Source organism: Protopterus annectens, chromosome 2.part1 (assembly GCF_019279795.1).
Source record: "Protopterus annectens isolate FY-2018-M chromosome 2.part1, PAN1.0, whole genome shotgun sequence".
Classification (NCBI taxonomy): domain Eukaryota; kingdom Metazoa; phylum Chordata; order Ceratodontiformes; family Protopteridae; genus Protopterus; species Protopterus annectens.
The window spans coordinates 1,461,762,164-1,461,775,959 of NC_056729.1; the positions used below are offsets into that span (position 1 = coordinate 1,461,762,164).

Consider the following 13,796-nt stretch of genomic DNA (forward strand, 5'->3'; position numbering starts at 1 on the left):
CTGACACTCTGCTCTGACTCAGCCATTTTATAAAGCTCGAGAGCTACTTACTGGCTCGAGGCCTCCCTATATCCCACAATGCCTGGCGCTAGACCTCCAGATCTCGTTTGCCGCTTCAGCTACGAGGTTGCGCTTCACTGGCTCAGGTCGTATTAATCTTTTGTATTTTTAGTAGTTAAACTGTTAGTGTATATTTTTTGAGTCTTTTGTTAAGTCAGAGTAGTACTGTAGACTAGTCTTAGTTTCCATGTGTTTTCTGACCCTTAGGAAACTCGTTTTTACTTGGAGAGTCCCCCCCCCCCCCATCTCCCTAAGTAGGCCATTTAAGTTAGAGGCTATCCCCTTCCCTTTGATATTGTTTTCAGTAGGAAGTAGTGTTTAGCGTTTGTAGTCTAAGATTATAGTCTCTTAGTTTTTGTTAGTATAGTTACCTAAAATTTTTGTGTGAAGGTGTGGGACTAGTGTGTGTGTGGGACTAGTGTGTGTGTGGGACTAGTGTGTGTGTGGGACTAGTGTGTGTGTGGGACTAGTGTGTGTGTGGGACTAGTGTGTGTGTGTGTTTTTTTTTTTTTTGCACTAGTCTAAAATTTCATCCATCGGTATTCCTTTTATTTATAACATGTCAAAGGATACCAAGGTATCAGGGTTCAAGAAGTGTGACTCGTGCTGTCAGAAAATGTCTCTGACAGTCACACTTCTTGTGTTTATTGTTTGGGTTCCCTACACCTGCAGGACTCTTGCTCGGTATGTCATGCCTTTAGTCCGAGAGTCCTGCCGGAGTGTAGGAACAAGTTAATTCTCAGGGGTTTACTAAAACCCGAGGGGTCTCCGGCAAAGTTTCAGCCAGCTAAAACCCCTAAGCCCACCAAGACATCCGGCTCCCAGTATGGAGCCGTCGCCAGGTGGAGCGTCTGCTTTAATTTCGGTTCCGGCTGGGACTGAAGTATCAAAATCTCTCTCGGCTCCGACCTTGGTGTCCGAGCCGTCAGGGAACCGTAAGCGATCCAGATCGCCATCTCTGTAGTAGATTCGCTAGACTCCAGGATCACCTTTGCTACAGTCTGAACGGAGCCATAGGTCCCACTCTTCTCTGTTCTCGAGGCTATCTGATCTTGACTTGGAGAGAGTGGTTAGTAGACTCCTCAAATCGCAGGCCCTGGCTAAAATCTTAACTAGCCCTCCTCATCGGGCTGTGGCTGCTCCCTTTTCTGAAGTAGTACCTCCTCCGACTCCTGTCAGTTCAGAGCCGGAGCTTGTTGGGGCTCGGATCCTGGAATCGTTGGCGCCGATGCTTCCCCTTTCGGCTCCGATTTCTTCAATGGTTCCATCCTTGGAGGGATCTGGGTGCCGAGACTCCCTCGTCTGCTCCGAGGGGGTGAGTGGCATTGGACCCTTGTCTGACCCTGTTCTCCCTCTCGGAGCTTCAGCGCAGGTAAGCTCAACTCCTACATCGGCCTCAGAGCCATCCCTTTCAGTGCCGGAGAGGATTCCCATCTCCTCGGAGCGGGGGCCCTCTTCTGTGCTGGACAGCGGCGCCTTCGAGGTCATGAGGAGCATGTTGACTTCTGAGTCTGCACCTCGATCAGTCCCTTCAGTTCCTCCCTCCCTCCAGGTTGCCTGCTTCGGTCTCTGCCCCTCCTCCAGACCCCAAGTGAGAGGATCAAATGCTCCAGGTCACCCCACTGGGTGTATCTTCCTCTTCTGAGGCCTCCCCTGAGATTTCAGAGGAGCCCCCTCGAAAGAGGAAATGTAAGAGGAAACATGTTGACTCCCCAGAGTTGGTCACGTCAGATACTGACTTGGAGGATTCAGAAGGGTCCCCAAGATCCCCCTCTGAAGATGTCTCTTTCTCAGACATCCTTGAGATCCTTAAGCAGAGGGGGAACTGGTCTGCCCTTAACCCTTCTGAGGACGAGTCTGTATACTTGGATGCGTTTGGTTCTCGCCCCTCCACCTCCTGGGTGTCTCCTCCTTTCGATCCATTAATGGAAGTGGTGGCTCTGAAGGCGTGGTCAGCTCCAGATACACTGGAACCAACCCCTCGCAGGCCCACTAAGTTTATCACGGCCCCCCAAGATAAACAGTTTCTGACAAAGTTGTCCCCGTTGATGCCATGGTGGTAGCAGCTGCCACGAAAAAGGAGTTGGATGACACTTCTGTACCTGTCCATCCCCCTAATAAAGAGTCTAGGACGATGGATAGATACAGGAAGCGGATGTTTTCCTCAGCGACCTTCTCCATGCGGTCGCTGAATTATTTGTGTCACTTGGGATCTCCTCAAGGAGCTAGGAGATACCCTGCAAGATCCATCAGCTGCGGGGGCTCAAGACAAGATAAACTCCCAGCTGGCTACTCTTAATTCTATCGTTAACTCCTCCATGCGGCTCATTTTGTTTGCGGCTAATAGGGCGAGTAGAGCTGCAGGCACAGGCGTGGCTTTGAGAAGGCATGCGTGGATGCGGTTATGTAACTTCACTGATCCCTTCAAGATGTCTCTCACCAGCACCCCTTTTGATGGTTCGGTTCTGTTTGGACCTCAGGTGAAAGATACACTTACCAGGTGTGAGCAGGAAGGCAAGACTCTCTCTGCCGTTGGAGTCTGTTTTTCCACTCCCTCTAGACCATACCATAAGGGTCAGAAGAGTGGGAAGATGTGGTTCCAGAAACCCCAGAGAGCCGTGCCTGTCACACGTGGCGGGTTTCCCTCCAGAGGCAGAGGAGGGAACAATAGACGCCACCCGGGGCAGAGGGGGTCCGCGGACTCAGGGCAGCAGAGAATCTTTCTCTGACAAGCCCTTCCAACACCCGTGAGGGGCTGTCCGCCTTTGGAGGCAGTCGGGGGAAGGTTGTCTCTGTACTTGGAAGCCTGGCGTCTCATCACTCGAGACAGATGGGTACAGTCTATCATATCCGGAGGTTACAAAATCCTGTTTGTCCACACTCCCTTAAAATCAAACAACCCCATCCCAGATGTTCCACCCAGTCTAAGGGAACAGGCAGTGTAAGAAATTTCAAGACTGCTAAAAAACGGGCCATCCAACAAGTCCCAGCAGACCAGCAAGGATCCGGAATTTACTCAAAGTTCTTTTTGGTACCAAAGAAGACAGGGAACTGGAGACCCATTTTGGATCTCAGCAGACTAAACAAGTCTGTTCAAAGAACGAAGTTCCCGGATGGTCACGCTTCAGTCCATTCTACCTTTTTTGGGTCAGGACAATTGGATGTGCTCCATAGATCTTCAGGATGCGTACTGCCACATCAAAATGGACAGGCGTTCCAGAAGGTTTCTCCGCTTCTGGCTGGGAGCCAGTCATTACCAGTTCAGAGTGCTGCCCTTTGGTCTCACCACAGCCCCCAGGGTATTCAAATGCATGGCAGTGGTTACCGCTCACCTGAGACGGCAAGGATTCCAGGTGTTTCCATATCTAGATGACTGGCTCCTTACTGCTACCACCAGACCTCAATTGCTAAGAGCCAGGGATTATACCATCCAAACATGCTCCAACCTCGGTATCTCAAATTTCGAAAAGTCTGCATTGTCGCCTGGTCAGTCCTTAACCTTTATAGGCGCAAGATTAAATATGAAAGATCTGTCTGCAAAGCTTCCAATAGACAGAGTGGCAGACATTCGCTGACATGTACAGGTATTATTAGGATGCAGAAAGATTCAGGCCAGATTCGTCCTAAAAACCATATGTCTCATGGCAGCAGCGATCATATTAGTTCCCCTGGCTCGTTTTCACATGAGGATTCTCCAGTGGATGCTTTTCACCCAATGGTCCTTTCAACAACTTCCTTTGTCTCACAAGATAATCACACAGTCATGCAAAGACCACTTGGCTTGGTGGATGGTCTCTTCATCAGTACCCCAGGGCAGACCATTTCTCCTTCCTCCTCCAGTTGCCACGGTGATCACGGATGCCTCCCTGATCGGGTGGGGGGGCATTTTCAGGGCAGGACTGTCCAGGGCACCTGGCAACCCCACGAGTACCACTTGCACATAAATGTCTTTGAGATGAGGGTGGTGCTTTTAGCGTTGCAAGCTCTTCAGAACTCTCTACCCACTGGGACCATTGCAATTCAGACAGACAGTATGTCTGTAGTGTAGTACATCAACAAGCAGGGCGGACTCAAGTCATATCCCTTATGTCGAGAAGCACTCAGACTATGGCAGTGGGTGATCTCCTCTCAATGGTTTCTGACGGCAACGCACATCCTGGGAAGTCCAACGTCATAGCGGACAGGCTAAGCAGAGCTATTCTCATGCCTCACGAGTGGTCTCTCAACCTGACAGTAGCAGACAGAATCTTCCGCAAATGGGGTCAGCCTTGCTGCGACCTTTTCGCAACTCCTCTCAACAGCAAGTGTGACAGTTTCTTCACTCTCTTCCCTCTTCCCGGACACTCCCCCAGAGACGCTGTAGTTCACGATTGGCCCCAGGAACTTCTGTATGCATTCCCACCCTTTCCACTAATTCCCAAACTAATTCAGAAAGCTACCGTGCTGGGTTGCAGGATGATCCTCATTGCCCCCCTACTGGCCTTGACAAATCTGGTTCCCATTCCTGCATAGTCACCTTCTAGAGCAGCCTTGGCATCTGGACCCAGTTCCGGACCTCCTGATCCATCAGTCGGGCAGGCTGCATCAGTCTCTTCAGTCTCTCAACCTCACTGCTTGGTTGCTCCACTTCCAACCTTAGCCAGGCTTCCCAGTATTTCCAATTCAGTGCGTGAGATTATCCTTTCCTCGCACAAGCCTACAACCAGGAAGACTTGTGCTAGTAAGTGGAAACGTTTCTCTTTATGGGCAGAAGCTAGAAATCTAGATCCCTTCACAGCCCCTGTCCATAACGTTCTGGACTTCTTAGCAGAACTTTTTCAAGTGGGTTCCTCTTCGGCCACCATTAGAGTTCAATTAGCGGCAGTCTCTAATTTCCATACGGGCCTGTCAGAAACCAGCATCATGTCCCATAAGCTTTGCAAAGCCTTTCTGAAAGGATCAGTCTTGCTCAGGCCCCCAGTGAGAGATCCCCCGCCTCCGTGGGGCTTAAATTTGATCCCAGCTTCCTTGATACTTCCTCCCTTTGAACTGGCAGCTTCCTGTTCCTTGAAATTGCTTACTTGGAAAACCCTCTCTTTGGTGGCCATTACTTCAGCGAGGAGAGTTTCTGAACTTTAAGCCTTTTGTGTTTGTCCTCCTTATCTAGTTTTCCATAAGGATAGAGTTTCACTCAGGACTAATCCTTCGTTCCTTCTTAAGGTCCCCTCCGAGAACAATTTGAATCTTTTTTCCAAATTATTCCAACAAAGCTGAACACAAATTACACCAGTTGGACGTTCATAAGCAATTACGTTTCTATTTGCATAGGACTGAGCAAATAAGGAAGTCAGACCAACTCTTCCTGTCCTATGCGGAGGGTAAGCAGGGTCGACCAGTGTCTAAAGTAACCTTATCCAGGTGGTTGTCCTCTATTATTACCCTTATTTATCAATTGAGGCATAAAGAATTCCCTGCTAAACCTAAAGGCCACTCTACTAGGGCTTTAGCTACGTCGGTAGCCTTTTAAGCAAGACTACCAATGGAAGCCATTTGTGCGGTGGCCACATGGGCCACTCCTCATACCTTCGTTTCACATTATAAATTGGATGTGGCCTCTGAGTAGAGCTGATTTTGGTTCCACTGTGCTCAAGCCTCTGTTCCGATGAGCCACCCAGGACTAAGGTGCTAGGGACGCTGTCCCAACCAGCAAGAGTGAAGGCGAGAGAGACAACTTAACATTAAGAAGTTATGTACCTACCATAACGTTCCACGTTAGTTGTCTTCTTCTCGCCTTCTTTCTTGCGTCCCACCCTCCATCCCCCTAGCCTAGATGGAGCGAGAAGAGTCTTCCTACGAGTCTTGTCACTGGCTGAGTCTTTACCGTTTTATGTCCTCTACCTTTTTCTTCAGCTCTCTAGCTGAAGTCTTGCTTTTGGGACAGTTGTCCTCTTGTATTATTTTGGTGTTAGGTCTTCCAAACGAGATCTGGGGGTCTAGCACCAGGCATTGTGGGATATAAGGAGGCCTCGAGCCAGTAAGTAGCTCTCGAGCTTTAGAAAATGGCAGAGTCTGAGCCGAGGGTTGGCTCCGAACCCAACCAGCAAGAAAGAAGGCGAGAAGACAACTAACATGGAACGTTATGGTAGGTACATAACTTCTTATTACAGACTGATTAATGAATGTAAATATTTTAACATTAAAAATGGAACTACCAAGGAATACTCCATATTGGAATCTCTTAAGAATGACCGATCTAGTGGGGTGATTAGGCCAGACAGAGGTGTAGGAACTGTTATTGTCGATTCTCTTAGATACTCTACAGACATGTTGCACGACTTGAATGTATATGTTACTTCCTCGTGTGATGAGATCAACATAGCCCATCGCAGAATTGATCTGTTTTTGGAAGAAATATTTGACATTGACGCACACTCCTTTCTTACCATTAGTAATTCCATGGATCACTTCATTTTTTGGTATCCCAAAAATTCACAAAGGTACTGAAAAACTAAAATGCAGACCTATAGTAGCTGTGCAAGGGTCGAAAGGGTCATTTATTGAGAAGAAATTGAAACCTATGTTTTAAAGGGATTCAACACTCGCATGATTCATGGGACTTTTTAGGTAGAATTTCCCCCTTACTGTGGTCAGATGACCTATACTTTGTTACGATGGATATTATTTATTTACTTGTATTCCCAAAGAAGGACTAGAGTTTTTTCACGATAGTCTAGTGGAGTGTACATTATCTTCAAATGCCAACATTTCTCTCCCATGGACTTCATGTCCTTGCTTTTAAACAACAATTTCATCTACTTTGAGAGGGAATACTTCAGGCAAGTTAAGGGCGTAGCATTGGAGGCAGCGTGTGCCCCCACCTATGACAATTTGGTCTTGCTAACCTAAGAAGCAGCCCATGTGTTCAACTCATCATATTTTGAATATTGTAAATTATATCTCCGATACCTGGATGATTGATTTATTTTATAGTCAGGTGCTGTGTATGTGATGGATGAATTTGTTAAATATTTAAATGATACAACATTTTTGAAATTTACGTGGCAATTTCACAAAGAAGGTATAAACTGTCTAGATATTTTTACATCCAAGATTTACTGGAACCCTATGTTCAGCAACTCTCACCTCTGGTTTGAAAGTTTTCATCCACTGTCACAAAAAGTTTGGTAGGAGGTCAGTTCATCCAAGTTGCACAGATGACTTCAACAAAGGAGGAGGTCATTAATGAACTTAAGAAATTAGAGGAAATGTTTCTGGAGAGGTTACACTTTGGAGTTCATCCAGGGTATTAGAAAAGTTATTTTAGCTGATTGGGGTAAAAAATGCATGCCCCTGTTAAGACAAAGTTGTAGGGATGATTGTGACAACTTTATTTACGAAGTTACCCCCCACACACACACACACACACACACACATTAGCTTCAAAAGGGAGTTGATTATTGAATACAACATATGTGCCAACAAAATTGAAAACGTTAAGAAAAATTAAACCATTGATGCTTTTCCCAGTGTACAAGGACATTTTAGGTGTAGGACCCTTATTTGTATATAAAATTGCTATTAATTTCAAACATTTCATAGAGTTCAATGAGGGGACCAGTCACTACTACTCTAGTATAGAGTGGGACAACTAGATGTGGCACTTGTAAATAGTGCCTGCATATTATGACCAACAAATGGGTTGCTCTGAACAGTGGGATCAGTAGTAGCATTAAACTGAGGAAGGATGATGGTGAAACAGCTAAGGTCATATACATTTCGCTTTGTGCCCAATGTTACAGTTTCGACATTGGGAAAACAGGCACTCGGTAAAAGAATTTACAAACACCTATACGAATAACAACATTTTAATACAAACATTCTTTTGAATTGTGGAGGATGTTGTTTTAAATTTGCCATTTTGGAGAAAGTTAACAGACTAGGGTCACTGAAGGTAGAATTTAAAGAACTTTGGCAATATTAAATGCCACACAATCCCCAGGCCTGAATATGATGGTCTCTGTTTCATCTGTTTTAAAACTGCAGTCTCTAAAACTATAATAGAATGACTTTTGTTAAGTACTGTTTTTTTTCTCATACTGAGAATACATCAAATGTTATATTTTCTATGTACTTTTTTTATGTATTTTTTTATTACCTACAAATCAAGTATTCACTAATTCAGTCATTAATTTTGAATTTTTAAGGCAGGTTTTGGATGGCTTATATAAATTGTTTAGCAGTTGTGTATCATTAACTACAGTGTGTATTAAGATGAAATTTTAACTGGATAATAACTGCGTCTCAGCTTACATACACTTTAAGGGTTTGATATATTTGAATCTGTCCCTTTAAGGGAATGCTTTTTAAAGATGTAACATGGTAACAGTTCTGGTTCACAGAGTGAAAACCCTTAATCAGTTTTTAATAAAATGTATTCTGCATGTATGAACTTTGGATTTCAAACTGTTATGTTTTTGGTATACCATTTGTTCTCTTTGGCAGGTGATAGGTGATGCTGTGTATTTTTGCTTAACAGCATTTACTTGGTTGCAGTGCTTTTTTGTTTACATTTTTTCATCCCGTTAATTTTTTTTACCATTTATAAATATTTACTATTTTGATAACTGATAGTGATAACTCTTGAATGGTGGGCCATACCCTAGGGAATAAGTTAGCATCTATAAGCTGAAATGACCTGGTAAGTATTTGCAATGAAGGAATCACTGTGATATGTACAAAGCTGTACCTATTGAAGTATCTTGAATGTTCTACTTATTGAAGTATCTTTGCAAAAAGTTATGAAGAATATGAAATATTTACCATGAATGCATATATAGATATGGGGTGTGATACTGTTATGTTGGGGTCCTGTACAAGTGGTGGCTGTTATAAAAACAGGGCAGGTAAACTGAAGGTATCCACAATATAAGTGTGTGTTGAGGCATAAGTTAATATTAGCAGTAGTTCATTATTAAGGCTAATATTGGAAGAATTTTATTTAGTGTAAAGAGGCACTACATGTTTGGGGAAGTAAATGCAGTAGGCATTAGGAAAAAAAAACACTTGGTAAGAGAAAACAGTCTGACATATGCCTATGTATTTGGTGTTCACATTAATATTAACATTATTCCAATAGTCAGACTAATATCTCTTGAACACTGTGTTGTTAGGAAGGTCTCAAACTGGCAAGAACTGCTAGGTATCCTTAATGAAAACATTAATGTGAGATGAACATGACTTAAACTACTGTTTGCAGAAAGTTATAAAAATGATGGGACGTTTCCATGTTTGCATTAGTAAATTATAAACCAGGTGTGATGCTGTCATATTGTGGGGTCCTGTACATGCAGTGTTTTTTTTTTTGTTAGCAAAACAGATGATGGTAAATACACGCGGGGAAAGAGAAATACAGTAAGAATGTCACTATTTATTTGAGATGCACTGTATTTATACTAACTTTATTGTAATATTGGCACTACTGTCTCATGAAAGTAGATTGTGAGGCAGCAAGGGGGTGTTTGCATGCTGAGAGGATGTGGAAGGTACCCTCAGGAAAAATATCTAGGGCTTGAGTTAATGAATGTTTGATAGATGTTATGAAAATATAAAATATTATACACATTTATATTAAAATGTGTGGAATATTGTTATGGGGTGGAGTGGAGGAAGGGATTACACACCCAATATTTGTTAGAAGAAAAATAGCACTAGACACACAGGCAGATACAGATGTAACTGTTTAAGGTGCAGTATGTTACTGTTAATGATGTAATAGAGAGCGTGATATCTCATGAATGGAAGGTTGTGCATGATGGACTAAGGTGCCATCTAAAAGATGGTATAACTTGCTGTGCAAGCACAGTGAAACAGTAGGTACTTACAATGCTAAGTTAAGTAGGGTTTGCAGAAAGTTATAGAAAAATGACATTTTCCATACTTCATGCAGAAATTGTTTGTTGCATCATGTTTGGGGTAACAAGTTTAGGCTGTGGCTATTGAATGACCGATAATATGAAGGTTTCCAGAGATGCAGATGTCTGGTAAAGCAGGTGTCCTTTTCACTTCCATATCACTATTCTTTGCCTAAGAGATCTGCCAAGGATAGCCCAAAGTCCGGCCAGTATACCAAAGCCTTTAGTAGTTGTAGAAATGGTACATCACATGTGTGCTTGCTATGCAATGTGTAGGGTCATAAAGGTGATTTACGAATGTACAGTGGATATAAAAAGTGTACATATCCCTGTCACATTAAAGGTGGGAAAAGTTTTGAAATTATTTATGGTCTCATTTTTTTAGTGCGCTAGCCTGTGTAAGTGATTTATTACGTTTTTTCCTGCATTTATGTGTACTTTTTAACCCAAAAAACAAAAACAGTCCTTGTTTTCCCGCCTTTTCTCGACTAGTTTAGACCAGTATACAGGCTTTGCTGTATTCTGGACTGTGGTGTAGTTCCTGTGTTGTCCATTGCCTTATTTGGATAGAAGGAAGTTTCTTTGCTCACCAGTGGGAGTGGGGAGCCTTGAGGAGCGTATCTGTCCTTGAAGGAGTGACCTCAGCACAAGGGCTTGTAGTAATTGGTCGTTTTGGACCATTTCCAGCTCTTTTGAAGTTCCCTGTTTAAAATCCGCGTTTGCATGGCTTTGTGCGATTGTGTGCATAGTGCAGCGCCGGTTAAATAGGCTTAAGCTATTCCTGGCGCCAAGTCTGCACTTCAGTTTTTCCCTTAAGAAAGCTCTACTTTCAACAAAATCAGTCTATTCGCTATATTATAAGCCTAGCACTTGCTCCTAAAACCTTTCTTTCAAGTGAAGCACCCTTAAACACTGCATCCGCCTACAACCCGTGTTAATACCCACTTCCCTTCAAAGTCCTCTGTCTGACCCAGTTTCACATCACCCCCTTATACTATTCTGGCATGTCGAGTGGTATATTACTGACGTCCTCTCCAGTTCAGCTGGTTAATCTTGGAATCCTGAGACAATGTTACAATTGTCTCATGTACACAGACAACCCTCTCCTCCTCCCAACAAACACAAACACATGTGAGAGATGCAACTTTATAGCCAAACTGGAGGCTGAACTCTCTCAACACAAGACTAGCAAGACCAGACATGAGGAGAAGGTAACCACACACACAACAAACCCAGTCTCACATAAACCAACCACAACTGCAAACCAAACACATAAAAACACAAAGACGTACTCGGAGGCTCTAATAAAAAACTTACCAAAACAACAGAGGCTCCCAAAGCAGACACCCAAGAAAACACCACCTCAAAACACTGCAGAATGCAACACATAGTACACAAAGTCAGTGTGCCAAACAATCACAGCCCTTAAGGCGAAACACCATGCCTGATACACTAGTAATAGGTGACTCTATAGTCAGACACACTGACGTCCCACTTAGCAGGCTGAACAGAGAGAGGGTAACGACGAGCTGCCTGTCGGGTGCTAGGATCCGCCACATAACACAAGCACTCAGGTCACTCCAAAGCAAGTACAAATATGACTCCGTCATTGTCCATGCCGGCGTGAATGACCTGATACGTACCTCCTTGGACTGCATGAAAAGAGACATAGAGGAGCTCTCTGATTATGTAGCCCAGGCCAGTATGACCCTGACCAGCATCTTGCCCTCACCAAGAATGATGCCACAATACAAAGACAAGATGATCAGCTTTAATAATTGGCTCAATTACTGGTGTCATTCTAGGGGGATCCAATGTCTGTCTGCTTGGGATGACATGCTGGACAAGCCACGCTGCTTCGCAAGGGACGGCTTGCACCTGTCACCACTGGGCTTCCGGATATTGGCTAAGGCTCTTGCCACCCCCATAGTGCCTTTTTTAGGTAAGGCTCAAAAGACAAACCCACCACCTTAGAAAACAATAAAGGAAAAAAACTAAGGGTAATGCTGCTAAACGCCAGAAGTCTAAATCTCAAGATGCAGGCTCTCGAAGCACTCCGCAGTATGGAGAGCATTGATGTCTGTGCAGTAACTGAAACCTGGTTCAAGGCTCCTGAGAGCACCCCAGCCCTACCAGATTATACCTCGTATCATGTATTTCGGCCCCAAAACCTGGGCTGAACCACAAAAGGAGGGGGAGTGTCCATATTCATTAAAGACACCCACACCTCCAGGTTAGTGGCAACGCACGAAGCATCGGAGACCATCCGTGTGCAACTAACCATAGGCAAAACTGCTATACAACTTGTAGCATGCTACAGACCACTCTCTCAATCTTAGGAACTCCATTCAGCCTTCCTGAAGACACAGGAGGATATGAATGTCTCACCAAATACCATCATATTGGGAGACTTCAACTACCCAAACATAGACTGGGTGCATTATTCAAGCCCCAACACCCTAGCCCAAAAGTTCCTGGAATTCATCAACTCAAATGCGATGGAACAACTAGTCACCTCCCCCACAAGGGGAAATAATATACTTGACCTGATCATCACAAACATGGGGACAAAATGCTCAACACCGGAAGTATGCCCCTTACTAGTGAGATCAGACCACAAACTAATAACCCTAGATATTCATATCCCACCTCCACCCCCAGCACAAAAGACCACAGTGAGAAACTTCTCAAAAGCCGACTTTACACTCCTTAGGACTGAAAGGGTATCCTTCAAGCCCCCTGGGCCAGTGGAAACCACATCCCACACTGCTGAATCCTTCACAAATGCTTTCTGCGGACCTCTCCAAGAATGCATGGATCATACAATCCCAAATAAAAGCAAGACTCTTTCCACCAAAGGCAGGCGTCCTATCTGGTGGACCCCAACCATAAACAAACTTTATAACAAGAGAAGGAAGCTACTGCAAGACAGAGCAAAATCCCATAAAGGGAAGGCATCTCTGATCAGCACTAGCAAAAAACTACGTTCGCTCATAAAATCGTCAAAGGCCAACTTTGAGAGAAAAATTGCTAAGGACACTAAAGATAACCACAAGGCCTTCTTCAGTTATGTTAGAAACCTGGGCGGAAACCCCCAGATATGCTCAGTTAGTTCATAACGGCAAAAAATACACTGAACCCACAGATATTGCCAACATACTGGCGGACAGGTTCAGTGCAAATTTCTCCCCTCCCTCTCCCCCAAAAGATGAAATAATTATCTCAGCTGAATGCAACCTCCCTGACATCTAAGATGTCCAGGTGAGAGCTGCTCTCAGCAAAGCTAAAAATACAGCGTCCATGGGACCAGACGGTGTCCTGGGTTGCGTGCTACGTGAACTCCTAGAGGAGCTAAACCCGCACATAAGAACGCTGTTTAATCTTAGCCTTGCTACAGGATATGTCCCTGAACACTGGCGTACAGCAACAGTGGTCCCACTCCACAAAGGTGGCACCTCTACAGACCCTGGAAACTACCGCCCCATAAGCTTGACCAGCCTGGTCTGCAAAGCTTTGGAAAGGATCATTATGGAACTCATAAACAAAGACATCGGGGACCTACAGACAATTGACCCTACCCAGTTTGGCTTTGTAAAAGGCAGATCCTGCCTTTTAAACCTGGTGGACTTTTTTGAAACAGTCACTAGAGCCATCGACGAAGGCAAAGCAGTTCATACAGCCTACCTGGATCTGGCAAAAGCCTTTGACACAATACCCCACTCAGGCATCATAGACAAGCTCAACAGCTTAAATGTAAACCCGTTTGTCACAAGATGGGTTGCAAACTGGCTAAAGGACAGAACCCACAAAGTCAGAATAGCCGGAGCTATGTCAGACTCTAAACCA

General features: G+C 44.4%; 1 protein-coding gene across 1 annotated transcript in view; it reads left to right on the forward strand.

Moving 5' to 3' along the window:
* Positions 1-6,363: 6,363 nt before the first annotated feature.
* RFC1 (replication factor C subunit 1) overlaps positions 6,364-13,796 on the forward strand; it is a 1,497,679-nt gene continuing 1,490,246 nt past the window's right edge. Inside the window, exon 1 of the mRNA XM_044063570.1 lies at positions 6,364-6,487. Coding sequence (XP_043919505.1) covers positions 6,364-6,487 — 124 coding nt within the window. The remainder of the gene's footprint in view (positions 6,488-13,796) is intronic.